This window comes from Polypterus senegalus, chromosome 3, assembly GCF_016835505.1.
Source record: "Polypterus senegalus isolate Bchr_013 chromosome 3, ASM1683550v1, whole genome shotgun sequence".
Classification (NCBI taxonomy): Eukaryota; Metazoa; Chordata; class Cladistia; order Polypteriformes; family Polypteridae; genus Polypterus; species Polypterus senegalus.
This window is the reverse complement of record NC_053156.1, coordinates 160,950,033-160,965,495: the sequence shown is the minus strand read 5'-3', so window position 1 is coordinate 160,965,495 and position 15,463 is coordinate 160,950,033. Positions and strand designations below refer to the sequence as shown.

At 35.5% G+C, this 15,463-nt stretch overlaps 1 protein-coding gene across 6 annotated transcripts in view; it reads left to right on the top strand.

Annotated features, from left to right (window-relative positions):
- LOC120525664 (T-lymphoma invasion and metastasis-inducing protein 2-like) overlaps window positions 1-15,463 on the top strand; it is a 314,032-nt gene that overhangs the window by 279,356 nt on the left and 19,213 nt on the right. For all 6 annotated transcript variants that reach the window (XM_039748157.1, XM_039748156.1, XM_039748158.1 and 3 more), the window contains 4 exons: window positions 10,568-10,747; window positions 12,988-13,056; window positions 13,953-14,078; window positions 15,204-15,312. In XM_039748157.1, coding sequence (XP_039604091.1) covers window positions 10,568-10,747; window positions 12,988-13,056; window positions 13,953-14,078; window positions 15,204-15,312 — 484 coding nt within the window. The remainder of the gene's footprint in view (window positions 1-10,567; window positions 10,748-12,987; window positions 13,057-13,952; window positions 14,079-15,203; window positions 15,313-15,463) is intronic.

The window sequence follows — 15,463 nt, the reverse complement described above, 5'->3', positions numbered from 1 at the left end:
ATACCTCACTGCTGGTTATTTGGCCAGAAATGCTGGACTTTTATAAGCAAACAGCTGGTTACAAATTTAAACAATGGAAGCAGAATAGACATTTTTGGAAATAATTCCATCTTAGTTAATTAATAGAGATCTGATGTAACAACACCGGCATGCTACCAAATGTTTACTTGAAAACAGTCCCAAGTATGGTTGTGACTTTGACAGTAAAGAACCTGTCAGCCGATCATTTTTAAATAATACTATGCACACAACATGCATTCATTCAACAAAGTGCTTTTGTGTGTTTTTCCAAAATTATAGCAGTCACAAAAATCAACAAAACAGAGAAAAACTGCTTTACAGTATACTTAACTGCCATTCACTCACCATTTTAGCAATTATTTGACATATAAACATTATACCATCAACAGCTTTGCCTTTGTTTAAAATCCAAAACTCCATTAATAATTTAACTTCTTGCCAAAGGGTTGTGAAATACAGTGTTTTTATCGCTCACTCAACATAATCTTTGTGGGTTGTCCATTTTCATCTGATGAATTGCATTTATGCATGTAAACATCTATACCTTGCTTTTACAATTCTATATTATAAAGTCACATTTTTATCAATTGATTGATATTAATAGGCCAGTTCCCCAGGTCCCAGTGTCCTGCAGTAATGGAGGTGGTTGCAGGTGTTTTTCCTGCCTTTTTTTTTTTGCAAATTAAACCACTTTTTTGCTGCTATTGGTACATTTATCATAATTTTTAAATCACACACTCATTAAGGTTTTGAACCTTTAATCGCTTCTCTTACTCTTACCCTTGAGCATTCAGATTTTTTTCTTCTGGCTGATAGCAATGAGATGCAAATAACAACTGAACCACTATCTAAATTTTCCTATTTGCATATGAGAAGTATGTGTTTATCATAAACTGTTTCAATAAATAAAAAGGAAATTTGAGGACTGAGAAATAATAATCTACTATTGTCCAAAAGATCAGAACTGGATGAAATGGCAGAGTGAGAGAAGCAAAAATGCCACAAAATTACGACATGTTTTATTACCAATAAGGACTGGCATCTATTTTAGGAACTGACAGAAGCAAAAACTTGAAGCAACTATGGCTCTCCAAGAACTTGACACTCACCATGTGATTAGAATTCTCACTCTGGTCCATTCTCTGGTGCCACAGCTGACCTTCTTTCCACCTACTCTACTAATACGAACAAACGCATTGACTGAAAATATTGTACATGCTGTAAACACCAGGACTTAAACCTACTAAAGCCACCCCATACAAAAATACACTTGAATTTTGTCAACTGCAGACACAGCTTTAATTTACATAATTCCCAGAATAATTCACATTTATTGTTCAGGACTTTCTGCTGCAAGTAAACAAATGATAGAAGTCAACAGTGTTATATCCCCATTGTCCAATAGATGGCACTTGGAGCTCAAGTGTTTTCACAGTGATCTCCACACACTGCTGGTGAGAATACTGCAAAAGCTTTTGAAGAAATTACCACACGAGTCATGTGTGGACCCATAAATACAAGAACACAACAGGCAGCAGTATTTTATAAGTTTTTTTCTCCATTTTTTTTAATTTTTGAGGACTTCATGGAGGTGGTGGTTTCTGGTTCAGTCCCAATTTTTTTTACCTACTGTGTGGCAAACAGCAAGTCACCTAACTTGCCTATATGCTCCAATTGTCTTATTTTGCAAAAAAACCCTTAAATGAAAGCATGAACCAAAAGCATATGTAGCAGTAGTAGTAATATTATGCGTATAAAGTACAGTGATATTAAGCCAACATGTAATCATACAGTATTTTGAATTGCACAGAAGGTCACACTGGGTTCAACTCACTCTCCCAAATGGAGGATATGCCAAAGGTTACCAGTAAAATTCAGTGACAAAGAGAGTGATGGTTGGATTTTTTGTAGCCTCTCCCACTAGCTGACGTCTTGCTCTGGTGTTTAGTTTTGCAGGGCGGCCAGTTCTAATAAGAGTCTGGGTGCTGTGATGAATCTTCCACTTTTTGAAGATGGACACAACAGTGCTTAACAAGACATTCAAACTCTTTGATATTTTTTAGCTATTTCCTGCCTTGTGCATTTCAATGACTATTTCTCACATCAACAGAATGCTCCTTCATCTTCAGTTTAGCTGTGATTGACCAAACACTATGGACCGTACAATGGGTGCTTTTTATGTACAGTGAGATAAAAAAGGACTCACAATTAGTACCTAATTATGTTTAATCATGGTCAAATAACTGCCACTGTTTGTGTCATCTGTGCTTACTTTGTCAGTTGTGTCATACAGTAAACTGTGAGGACTTTCAAGTGAGACGTCAAGCAAAATGAAACATTTTATTGGCTAACTAAAAAGATACAATATTCAAGCTTTCAAGGCAACTCAGATCCCTTCTTCAAAGAAAGATGACGTTCAAGGGAACTAAATACTTCAGCTTGCCCCCAACCCCCGTTTTTCTTTCAAGCAGAAATTCACAAAAGTCACAATACAAAGAAAGGGTTTGCCATAAACAGAAATTCTCTTTTTAGCTACAGTATATATTATAAAAGTCAGAATTATCTGTTAGTCCATTAATCACTTCTTTGAAAGACAAGTGATAATGAGAGCTCCTAAAAGCTTGGATAAGAATTCACACGGCATAAGTAAACAGACTAAACTGAAATTACTCAAGGAGTTTCATCTTCTATTATTTAGTCTCTTAGTAATGCACTGCGAAGCAAAGATCAAAGAAGGCCACAGTGAGTCAGAATTTGCTGTTCTCAATATATTCAAGGCTACCATCAAGGAAAACAATTAAGAGATTAAGGAGACATGGATTATAGCAATTCATACATTTTTAGTGTTTAGTGTGTGGATAACGTAAGGGAGCCAGGGTCAAACTATTAATGAAGTTGGTGCTTTGCCATCTTCTCTGCCTTGTACTTTTTCCACAGTAAAGACGGAACAGTCATGCACTTCTCACAAAAGAAGTCTATTTCTCACAAACTTCTTTCAGTTATCCCCAATACAAGTCTGCTCTTTATCTTGAGTGATAGTGTTCAATACAACACATTTCAATTAAATAAGCTGTTTTATTAAAAAAATAAGTTCTATGCATCCAGAATATGTTCAAATTAAGACAAAACTCTTTTTTGCTGTTTTCTCCCTGCCAAGAACATAACCTGAAACCTAATAGTTATAAGGAACATTCTATTATGTACAGTATATAGACAACTCCTTGATGAAATCAAAGGTCAATTATGAGTGTCTATTCTGATAGACAAAGGGGAAGTTATCGTCCTTTTAAATATAACGATAAACAATGCACCAATGTTTCTACTGTACAATGCACTCCAGTGATGGAGTCATCTGGTATTCATTAGAGTCCTTAAAGAAAGTAGTCAAATAGAAAGAGCTGATGATCTTACACAGTAAGGGGCTCACCATTTTTATCTGTATCAAAGTGAACACACCCACTTTAGAAAATTGGATAAAACATGGGCTTTCTGTGAGGTTACTCAGAGCAGATACAGCACCTCCTATTTTTAAGACTATAGATGTGATCACTGCATTTCAGGATTTTATAGAATAACTTGGAATAAGTGGATATGTCAAAAATGGACTAATACTTACTTTATATGATAAATTCTACATGTATATCAGTATTATACATATATCTACTTTACCCCTTTCTTTTTTGCTTTCTTTCAATACAAGCACAATTTAGACTCAAAGAATGCATATATTTCAGTGGTCTGTATTTTATGATACAGTCATACACTAGAGGTATATTAATGCTTTCACCTACAGCTGCCCTGTCAATGCTGTACATTTATCATAAAACAAGGTACAAAGACATGGCATGTATAGTTAGAGGTAATGCATGTGAGGTAGCATGTGTTGTCACTTCATCAATACTAATAGCTGCAGAAAAAATGAAATACTTTGTGCTAAAGGATATCACAAAGGGTGGTCAAAAAATTTCAGCCTGAACCTAAAAGAGGACTCCATAGTGGCTAAAGATCACCTTCTTGATTACAAAATTCTAGCTACAGTATGTGCATTGCAGAGTATGTTTCTTCTTTGAGAACCAAGTCAATGTGGATGTCAAAACTGCAAAGGTCATGCTATCAAGCCTGACTCATGCATTAAATGCTGTCATTAATCACATCTGAGGATGCATTTCAGCCTAAGGGCAACTCTTATCCACTGATAGATTTTTCACATTTGAGGATAATCGCTTATCATTAAGAGCCCAAATTAAGAAATTTCTATTCTGTAACTGGGCAAAAGAAAACCTTTGTATTTTCATTTTCATATTTGCGGAGTACAGGTTCAGTTTACACACATATGTAAAATGATGTTATCATTAAAATGAAGTTTACTAATATCAATATCTGATATCGTATTCCATTGGTTAGGATAAGTATCTTGTGAATACTGAGAAGGAAAACAAACCATTTGACAGTTGGAAATAGTTCAGTTATTGATGAGTATGTGTGAATACCTGAAATACAGAGCTACAATATGAACACCTCATCAGAAACTCTGTCTAGTCAGAGCACACTAAAGTAAAGAGTCTTCAGCTTTGAAGTCTTGCAGTTTAAGGTTCAACCACCCACAGTTGTTTTATCTGTTCTTGAAACTATTAGAGGACCAGTGTTTTGAGATCATAATGTGCATTGTGGTATCTGTGCTTTCATAAGCCCTTGGGTCCATAAGTGGACCCAAGTCATTTAAAGTTTTATAGATTAGAAAAATTGTTGACACTGTGGCACAGTGTGTAGGGTTGCTACCTTATGCATCCAACATGCTGAGTTTCAGTTCCATCCCTGGTGGTTCTCCTTGTGGAGTTTGTAGTTTCCCCTCAAGTCATTGTGGGCTGTACTCCGGTATGCTGACCCAGTTTGAAAGTGCACGACAGGGCTTTGTGAAGGACTCAAGCCTTGCCTTTTTACCAATGTCCATATTCCCACTTTGACCAAGTGAAATTTGGTAAGTCTCATAATGGGATTTTTTCTTTTAAGTTCATTGTTGAGAGATGTTCCAGCATATCCATCAGTAGTATGTAATTTAAACACACAGAATGACAAAATCATATGTGTATCAGTGTTGACACATGGAATAAATGACCAATTAGTGTACTTTTGGGACTTTCAAAACTCGATTCTAAGTTATTTTGAAAAAATTAGAAGAATAGGGTTGGCTAATTTTGTTGGGCCTGGACTCATCCACATTGTTAATAATTTTATTGAAATGCATGTAATTTTTGACACTATACTTACACTACAGTACATTGCAGAAATACATTACATTTCAGAAAGGCAGACATGGAGGATAACAGGACTGGTGGGATTTAATAAACACCAAATCTCTTAAAATGAGTTGAATTTAATTGGGGAATGAAGTTTTAATATTTCTTGTATTGCTCAATAATATGTCATTGGATAACAATACTCGCCAGTCTATTTTAAAATGAATACAATATTGAAATGTTAAGGGTTTGTTCCATGTTGATAGATTGAGTAACTGATGCCATCAGCTGTTCTCTAGGCTGCAGTTCTTTAAAAAAATACACTGTGTTGCCTGTGAATTTATTTTTAAACCTAAAGTAAACATAATCTTTGCAGCTAAGTGTTTGATTAGTTTTATGCTGATACTAATGCCTACAGTGGAAGTCAATGCAGACAATGTTGTTGTCCATGAAATGGCAAAGGGTTTTTGTTACCAAACTCAAAAAAAGTGAAAATGTACTGTGACAGTGTCATAATCACCATATCAGATCTGCCTCTATCTTCATGTCCATAAAGATTTATGGAGACCATGTCCTGTATGTACACTTTCTGATGGTTTTTTCTCTTTCCTTCAAATGGCATTTCCCAGTATTTACCTCCAATAATCACTTGTATCATTTTTAAAAGTTTTACATTTATAATGACAGTTTTGAGAAATACTAGAAAAACAAACACACTGCACTACTTCTAATGGGTGCTGTTTTTGCAAGGAATGCTTAGGAAATTAAATAACAAGATGCTCTACACCCTAAGATCCAATGCATGTTTAAAAAAAATGTGTTTACTGTAACATAACTGAAAGAATATTTTATCTAATGTAAAAACCTGGAGTTTCTTTACCAAATGTTGTCTGTACTGTACAGACCTGCATGAGAGCTCATGTAAGCTGCTTTCAATTAATAATTTTTAGTATCTCCTGGCACTCTCTTTACTTGTGGGTGGCCCCATCTGTGCTGACAAATGAACCAGGCTGTGCACCAGTGACTGCCCTAAACACCCATAAAGCAAGAACTGTTTTGGCAAGAATGAAACACATAGCTATAACATGCAGATGAAGACAGACATGTTTGGTTTCATTTTCAACATCTGTGCATGGGTTTTAGAAAAGTTTTTTTTTTTGTGGGTATCATGAAGGGTTTATATTATTACATGGTTGCGTGCCAATTTGAAAATGGAAAACATTAACAGAATGACTAAAGTCTGACCCTGCCACAGCAGTTTCTTCTAGATCCGTCTGTGCTTCCCTCCTCCATGTCTGTATCCATGGATGCATACTGTATGGAGAACATGAGTACCAAATTTTGTAACACAATTTGCATGCAGACTCAGCATTGCCACCTTAGACTCATGCACTAATGTAAATATGCCTATATGTCTTTTCTTAAATTGGTAGTTTGTAGGCTATTGAGAACTGATTATTCTTTGTAACCGTGTGGTGTATGTTTATGCAAAACGTATTTGTATGTATTTCGCATTTATAAGTAATTCACATTGTTATAAGAGGCACTAGAATGAATGTTTTGTTAAAACATTTTACAATGAAAATATAAATAACAATATCACTGAATCCATACTATATGTAAATTATTTGCAACTTGTTCCACACTCTTTTCAGACAGAGTGGCAGGACCAAATTAGTGACCACAGGAGACACTGGCATGACAGGTGGTGATCTGTCTCAGGGACCTTTTAAATACGGCTGGTGAAACTACACCACATAAGGCATCAAGACATTTTTTGTTCAAGCTCTTTGTTGCATGTCTGTATGCCTACTTATCCTTGGCACTTTTCTTTTTCATAACACTTCAGTCACTAAAGCAAGAAATTCATAATTTGTAGGCAAACTAATTTTTTTGCAGTAAGTCGGAAGTGAAGAGTGGCACCTAGTGGGATGTCATTATGCATATGCGTTAGAATCCAAAGTGTTGCATAAAGTGCTGGGCTCACTAATAAAATTTTCAAATATTCAGATTCTGTGCATCTTTCGGTTTCTTGTGCCTGGTCGTTTTGACCATGCAGTTTAGCTCACTAGTAAATTTCTGTCGTCTTTGTAATAATACTTTAATTAAAAGGAATAGTCTAATGTCTGTATTTCATGTGTGTTTTGAAAATCTTGTTGCAGGAAGGAACAAACCTTTCTCAATGCATTGCTTCACTGGTAATAGTAATTGCGCATGGAGACATGTTGCAAGCTGGTTGGACATGCAAGTAAAATGGCATTGTAATCTGTACAAGTGACAGTAAACCTGAAATGACACAGTGAGAATCATTGATTATAACACAGGGAATGCTGCCATTGGTTTTATGATATGCTATTTACTGCCTATCCTTAAGGACAGACAAGGGTTTTTTTTTTTTATATATAGAGTAAAATAAGAGAAGGATGAGCCCACGAAAGAAATGAGCAAAGCTATGCCCCAACAGAGGAGTTAAGACACATTTTGTTCCCAGTAATCTGCACAAACCTTTTTATATAACCAACAGACATTACTGTTACACGATCCTTTACATTTGTCAGCATTTATGGTCTATTCAATCTACATAATAAACCTATTAAAACAAATAAGCACCAGCAAGCTTTTTACATCCGTACTGCAAGCATTTGAAAATCAGTTAGTAACATTCAAGGAGACAGTCAATAGTTTAGCATGTCTGTCCACACATCAGAAGTTCATCTTCCTGGATATGGTAATTTTATTCCAATAATTAACAAATCCTTTAAAAAGCTTGGATGCAATTATCTCTTTGCTCATTTTGAATGCAAAGAGGCCACAGATAAAATAATAAGAGACATTCTCCTAGCGATGTAGTTTCTGCCATAGATGTTATGAAGTCGTTATGTGCTGTTGTGGCACTCTTTTTCTAGCCCAAGGCACTCCTCAGAATACAGTGAATTCAGCAACTTGGGCACCACTTGAGTGGCTGGATAAACTATGATGATGATGATATGGCAGCTACTTGGCTACAGTCTTCTATCAGCTACTATCATCACACAACTGTACATTCATATCTGCCTCGTCCTGCTCTGAATGCAAATAGGACATCTAAGTTTGGAAAATATGGGGAAACAAACCAAAAGAATAGTACAAGTATAAATATGAATGGCACTTTCATGATCTCAGATGTGCCTCTGTAGTCCATTTTCAGTCTTGTGTTAATGAAGGTACTTGAAAGACCAAAATGCAGCTGTTTTTTCCATGGCGCGCACCATATGAATTAACTTGTTAAAGGACCTCAGCGGGGTCACTGGGATCGGCTGTTGTGCGTTGGGAGAAGAAACATTACTAGTGACACGTATCATCCTCATTTTGGACAATAGAGAGAAAATCAGTTCATATACAAATGAAAAACACTATTTTGTTATGAGACTTAAATTGCTAAGAATGCATCAGATTTAGATATCTGTGTCTACTTGTACCATACAAATGGAAGTGGAACATAAAAGAAAATGTTAAAAATATACTGGTGGGTGTATGTCAAGACATAGCTACAGCACAAGTAGTTTCATGGCACCCTTTCATAGTCACTTGCATCATTTCTGGTTAAATAATGTAATTTTTCATTTATTATTAAAATATGTTCATATACTGGACATATTTTCATTTATTATAATGTGTAAATATTCAGGACCAAAGCAGTACATAAAACACATTGCCAATAAGAATTTAGGTGAAGTCAGTATAGCCAAGAAAGTCCTAAATGGTACGAGACATCTTGTAGCTACTATTCAAATTTTCTAATACCCATTTGTAGATTGATTTGCAAATATAAATAAAGCCAGTTTTTTCCCCATAATTTTGTTGCCACATTCAATTAAAATTGTACCATGAATGAAATTTTGGATTGCCTTGCACAGGTCATAAAAAATGAAAATCCTGTTAATTATGCTTTGACTCTAGATTGAAACTAAATGTAAGAGTACTTCAGTTTGTTTTCCTTAATTCTGATAATTAAATCTAGTCTGTTAATGAATTTAATGGCAAGTTAGAAACTGCTGCCAAATGTTAAGTGTTTGTCATACAGTGCCTGCTAATTCTAGTTGTCTCTATACTTCCGTAGAACCATGATTCGAAACCTGCATCATTAAATAACATTTTTCTTTGCTGTGTGACTTTAAAATTTATTTTAGTGGAGTTCTACGCTCACATTCTTAAAATGATTTTGACTTCCACAAAAACATCTTTCCCTGTTCTTTTATAAAAGCCACATTTGATATGGTTTACTTCTGTCATGTTGTTTGCATGGTTTTTTCAATATTCAGTGTATTTAAGTCAAAACATATGCTATGTTATCCATCTCTATGCATGTTTTTGTTTTCCCAATAAGTATATTATACTTTAGAGTTGTTAATAGTGCTTATCTGAACACATCAGTGGGTTATAAAGTATTGTGAGTAGGGAAATGGGCTTTGGGTGTAGCCTTTAAAAATGAAGAGAAATAACAGGCTGAACAGAAAACCTGACTGCAAATGTTACACGTGTAGCAGAGCCCAGGTAGAACAAGACGGCAGCAGAGATAAGACATCCTGGCTGTCAGAAGGCCTGTCAGTCCTCTGAGCTGATGAAATTCTCAGTTGGCTTGTTTGCCAAACACATTCGAGTGAGGGTGTTTATTCAGTATGGCTTCAATGGGAGCTATGTGTCTATACAAAGACTTTACAAATCCACATTTAAACTTGTTTGCACATTCTGTACCCGCTGACGTAGCCTGTTGTATAATTAGAAATAATTTAACTACGAAATAAAAAAGTTTCTGACAATTATTGATCTTTTAGCTAAGATGATATGTAGATATTTTTTAAGCGCATTGCTACACTGATCCAGTTAAGTCATGCCAATTATTTTAACTAAGTAGAATTTACCAACCGTTTTCTTTAATCAGTAAGCATATTAGTGTTGTCCTGGTGCTACTTAAGTGTATTGAATTGAGAGGTCAAACATCATGCTCAGAATAAAAGCATGACAATAGCATGGCTTTCATTCATACTTGATACTGTGTGAGGGATTGTCATGGCTAAGAAAACTGCCCAGCACCATGACCATTTTCCACCTTAATATTTTTAGTGAAATAATTCTATTTATAATGTAAAATTCGGGTGTTTAATGAAATGTATTCATACATCTTTTACAGTGATGTTTGTGTTGCTCGGTACATGAACCTATTACATTTATACTGTTTTTGTCTCAAATCTTTCCAGAAAAGTGTGTCTACGTACATAATTATTTGTAGGACTTATCAAATGTTTTTTTCTGGATGTTCTTTTTTGCAGAGTGCAGAAACAGCTGCCGCACTGTATCAGAGTTTTCAGGAAGGTACTACAGGTATAATGGAGGTAGTCAATGAGCCAGCAGATGTGTCAGTAAGGCCATGGACCAGGCATATGTCAGCCACTGAGCGACTCAGCAAAGTTATACAGGAGCTGGTGGACACTGAAAAGTCTTATGTTAAGGTATGGAAATAAGAGACAACAAAAACATCACATTGTGCATTTAGACTCGCACTGATGATTGATGCTTGGAAAAGATGATTCCGAATGAACTGATAAGAAAGCAAATGTATCATTTTATTCAGGAAATGTCATGAACTTTACTAATGAAGAAATATATGATGAGCAATAATTTCAAGTATGGTATACCACCTCCGAGCTGCCTGTGAAAGGTGTCTTTAGTAGAAAGGACTACTAAAAGGAAAAGTGGACCTCACAGTTAAATAATAATAATAAAAAAAGTTTAACAAACTTAACATAAAATAACTTATTTAAGTTAGTGTGTTACACTAATATACTTTTCAGTCTGTCTTAAGTTACTAACTATATATAGCACTCTTTTTATAGTGACTGCCATTCCAGGGAGATTAACAAATAATAAGCATGGAGAGGTTAAGTAATTTCTTAGGGATTCCCAGGCAACACAAGGCAGAGATTGGAACCATAGCCTTTAACTTGGACACTATGAAAAACTGTTTAGGAAAAAGATAATTCAAAAACGTATTTCTTCCCTCTTTTCTTTTCTTGCATAACTTGAGTGGCTGCTCCTAATGTTGTGTAACATTCTAGAAATCTCAGTAGGTATTAGAATGACAAAGATATTAAATTTAGGGTGTACTTTTACACCAGGCAATACTAATTGCTTACAGATTTTTTGTTATCATTGTGTATGCTTTACATTTTCATTCAATTGTAATGTTTCATAGTAAATATTATTAAGTGTCAAGCAAACCTATGCATTTAAAGGGATAAAATCACATTGTCGGGTGCATAAACTAGCATACTGCAGATTTCTAAGTATATTTAGTAAAGGTATGATATCCGGTTTTCACATACTCCAATTCAGTTAAGTCAGCTTATAAGAAAAAAAAAAACCCTGACAAGTATAGTGATCCCCCACTATATCGCAGTTCAGCTATCGCGCCCCCACAACATCGCAGATTTATTAATACTGTATTATTATTATTACTAGGGGGCTCCACCCCCTGCTCATTTCACTAAACCACACCCAGGTTTGGTTTACCGGATAAACAATTTAAAGAGATTGTTATTTTCATGGGAATTGTTACATATGCATTATTTTCATTTTTACTTTAAAACTTTTGGAAAAAGAATATTTGTCCTTTATTTCCTGCCCCGGGTGTGGTTAGGTCTCTTTCTAGTGGGACTCGTAACACTGCTCGCACTGTGAAGGGGGGGTCTGAACGCACACTAAAGAGATGCGATTGGTTCAGCTGCTGTCTTGCTTCTGCTGCTGGTCAGCATGTGTGTTATGCTTGTCGAACTTTGCGTCAATCACTTAAAAGCCTGTACAGCAGCTGTCCTTTTGCCACTTCGCGTCTCTGCCGCTAGCAATCTGAAGTGGGGGGCTGAAGGCTGAACACACGCTAAGAAGTGGTGCTCGGATCATCTGCTGGGTTGCTGCTGCTGGCAAGCTGAGTGTTCTGCTTGTCATTATTTTAAGAGCTGAAAGCACCTGAAGTTTATCTGCCAAAAGCATTCCAACAACTGCTAGATTAGATATCAGTGAACTTGTTTTCAATTGTTTGTAAGTAGGGCGTGACATGCAGAAGTCACCATCTCACGGGTTTTGCTTCCTAAGGTTGTAATGTCTAGTCTTGCATGTCGTCAAAGTGTCTCTCTGAGATTATCTGGTCTCGATCGCTTTGCTCAACCCCTCGGAGGCGCGCTATGCTTCTGCCACTTTGCGTCTCTCTCGCTCACATTATGAAGGGGGGTAACTGAAGGCACGCTAAGGAGAAGCGGGCAGATCAGCTACTGGCTTTGTGCTGCTTCTGCCAAGATGCCTGTTCTGCTTGTCGCTCTGCACGTCGATCATTTAAAAGCCTGTACAGCAGCTGTCCTTCTGTCTCACTGCCTTGTCTTGCGTGACGTTAAAATGTTTTATAATACAGAGATGTTACTCATATCCTTAGTCCGACATCCACATATAAGTGTTTACAAAATGTGTTTTAATAAGTTTACATGTGTTTAAAGCTTGTGGCAGAGGTAATTTAAGGCTTAAACTATTAAAAAAAATGTTTATTTATATGGTCTTTCTATATCACGGATTTTCACCTATCGCTGATGGGTCTGGAACAAAAACTTCAGCGATAGACGGGGGATAACTGTAACTTGAAGTGCACTTCACTGGCGTCTCCAGTATTTATCATTTTATTTCTAATTCTTGACTCTCTTTTCAGGATTTGACTTGCCTGTTTGAAATCTACCTAAAACCTTTACAGAATGAGATTTTCCTAACTCAAGATGAGGTACGTACAGTAAAAAAAAAAAAAGTGCAGAAATATTTAACAACTCAACTTTTTTATTGTATTATTCACTTCCATATCTGTAAATAAAAGGCATATGAGGCCCTCTACAGTGTTGATGATTATATACATATCATTGGGTCAAATTTTCTAAAATCACACCTAAATTTTTCATGTTTTGCATGTGAGGTTTCTGTATATTGAATGATCCTGTGCTTTATACAAGCACACTTACAGGAATTTTTATGCCATACATTTTAATAAAATAAATTACTTCTAACAATATTTAGAGATCTCAGTACCACCACTTGATAATCCATTCGTTTCTGATGTGACTGAATATATATATATATATATATATATATATATATATATATATATATATATATATATATATATATATATATATATATATATATAATTAATACATTTTTTTTTTCATTAGGGCAAATTAGCAAAATTAATAAGGAGACACCCTGTAACACTACTCTACCCCTGCTCTACCCCTGTAAAGTGATGCTTTACAATTAAGGCCTAGCTTTTTGTATTATGATGATTTATTTATTTAGATTTTGTAGCAGTGTTTGTCCCCATTAGCTTCTCAAGCTCTCTGCATGTTTTCCTCAAATGTGCATCAATGATGATTTTAATAAACACAATGTATGCATAAGCTGGAGTGACTTCAGTACAAGTGATGCCAGTTATTGTACTTACTAAATAAATTAATACCTAAATGTATTACCTGAACAATTGGTGTTTTTTTCTTCCATTTTGAAAATCCATTTTTACTTAAGTAAAAACAATTTCCTGGCTTCCACATATCTTAGCACTGCTTTGTATATTCTTAACCATTTTACAAATATCATACTAAATCTCCTAACTGTGTTTCTTTTCTATAGATGGAGTCCCTCTTTGGTAGCCTTCCAGAAATGTTGGATTTTCAGAAAGTGTTCCTTCAGACATTAGAGGAAAGAATTGGTTCAAACCCTGATTTCACCACTTTGGAAACTCCGCTGCAGTTTAAGGTATCAATGTTCACTTCATTTGCTGTTAAACTTTTAATTTGTCTATTACTGAATATAATTTGTTATAGCTTTAAATAAAATTAAAAAGTTGCCGGGTGATGTACTTTGAATCGCTCCATAGTCTCAAGTACAGTATGTTATTCTCTACTATGTTTGTTAAATTTGTTTGTGACTTTTTAGGTTCACGTTACACTTTGTTTCTGGTTTTCAGTGTAGACATTAGTATGATTTCTACATGCAGCTACACATTCTATATGAATTTTCCTTTTTGTTTTGTTCTTTATTTATAGTTTACCAGCATTAGCATTAATGTAGTAAGAATGTTATTACAAACAGCATCTATCACCAAAGATGCCAGTCAGTGTTTGACAGGCCTTCTTCAGTGGTGTTGGCAAGTCAGAGATCTTGACATATACCAACTCAATATCAATTTGGGTACTGTTGATGCTTAGAAAAGTGTATCCATATCTTGGCAAGTTTTTACACATTAATTTACTACTAGTGGCAGCAAGTCCAATAAATTATTTACTGCAAAATCTAAAGTTTTCTGTTTTCTTTCTTCCAGCACCTCAGTTATATATTTGTGTTCCATTGAGAGCTTTCCTTTTTCAGCTTATTTTCTATTTAAGGTGCACAGCTTGCTTTAATGTGAACATTTTAATTAGTTGCCATGCTGCCTCATAAAGCATTCTGTGGCAGTCTGGTTTTTGTTCCATTGAGCTTACAGCTGCTGAAAAGTTTGGTTAAAACAGGAATTTGTTTCATTAGTAAAAGTCAGGGAAACACAATGTAGTTTAATTGTGATTCTTAACTATATTATTGTTTTGCATTTGTTCATCATTTAAGTTTATTGACAATCTTTCATTGGTTTCTTTACCTGCCAGCGTTTTTATAGCACAGTTTATAGCTCATCCATCCATCCATCCATTATCCAACCCACTATATCCTAACTACAGGGTCACGGGGGGTCTGCTGGAGCTAAGCCCAGCCAACACAGGGCGCAAGGCAGGAAACAAACCCCGGGTAGGGCGCCAGCCCACCGCAGGTTTATAGCACATAAATAGACAAAGATGCTCCAATCAAGTAATTATTTATTAAACATTCATGCGTGTAATTGTCTTTCAGAAATTGCTGTTTTCTCTTGGAGGCTCCTTCCTGTATTATGCAGACCACTTTAAGCTGTATAGTGGCTTCTGTGCAAATCAAATCAAGGTTCAAAAAGTGCTTGAGAGAGGTAAGCAGCTTGTTTAAAATACACATCTAAGATGACAAGATACCAGTAAGAGTCTGCTGGTAACTAGCAAACATTTTCTTAGATTCGGTAGACAGAATTGTTTGTACACATTTTGGTGCAACTATAACTTGTATTAATGTTAAAAAAATAC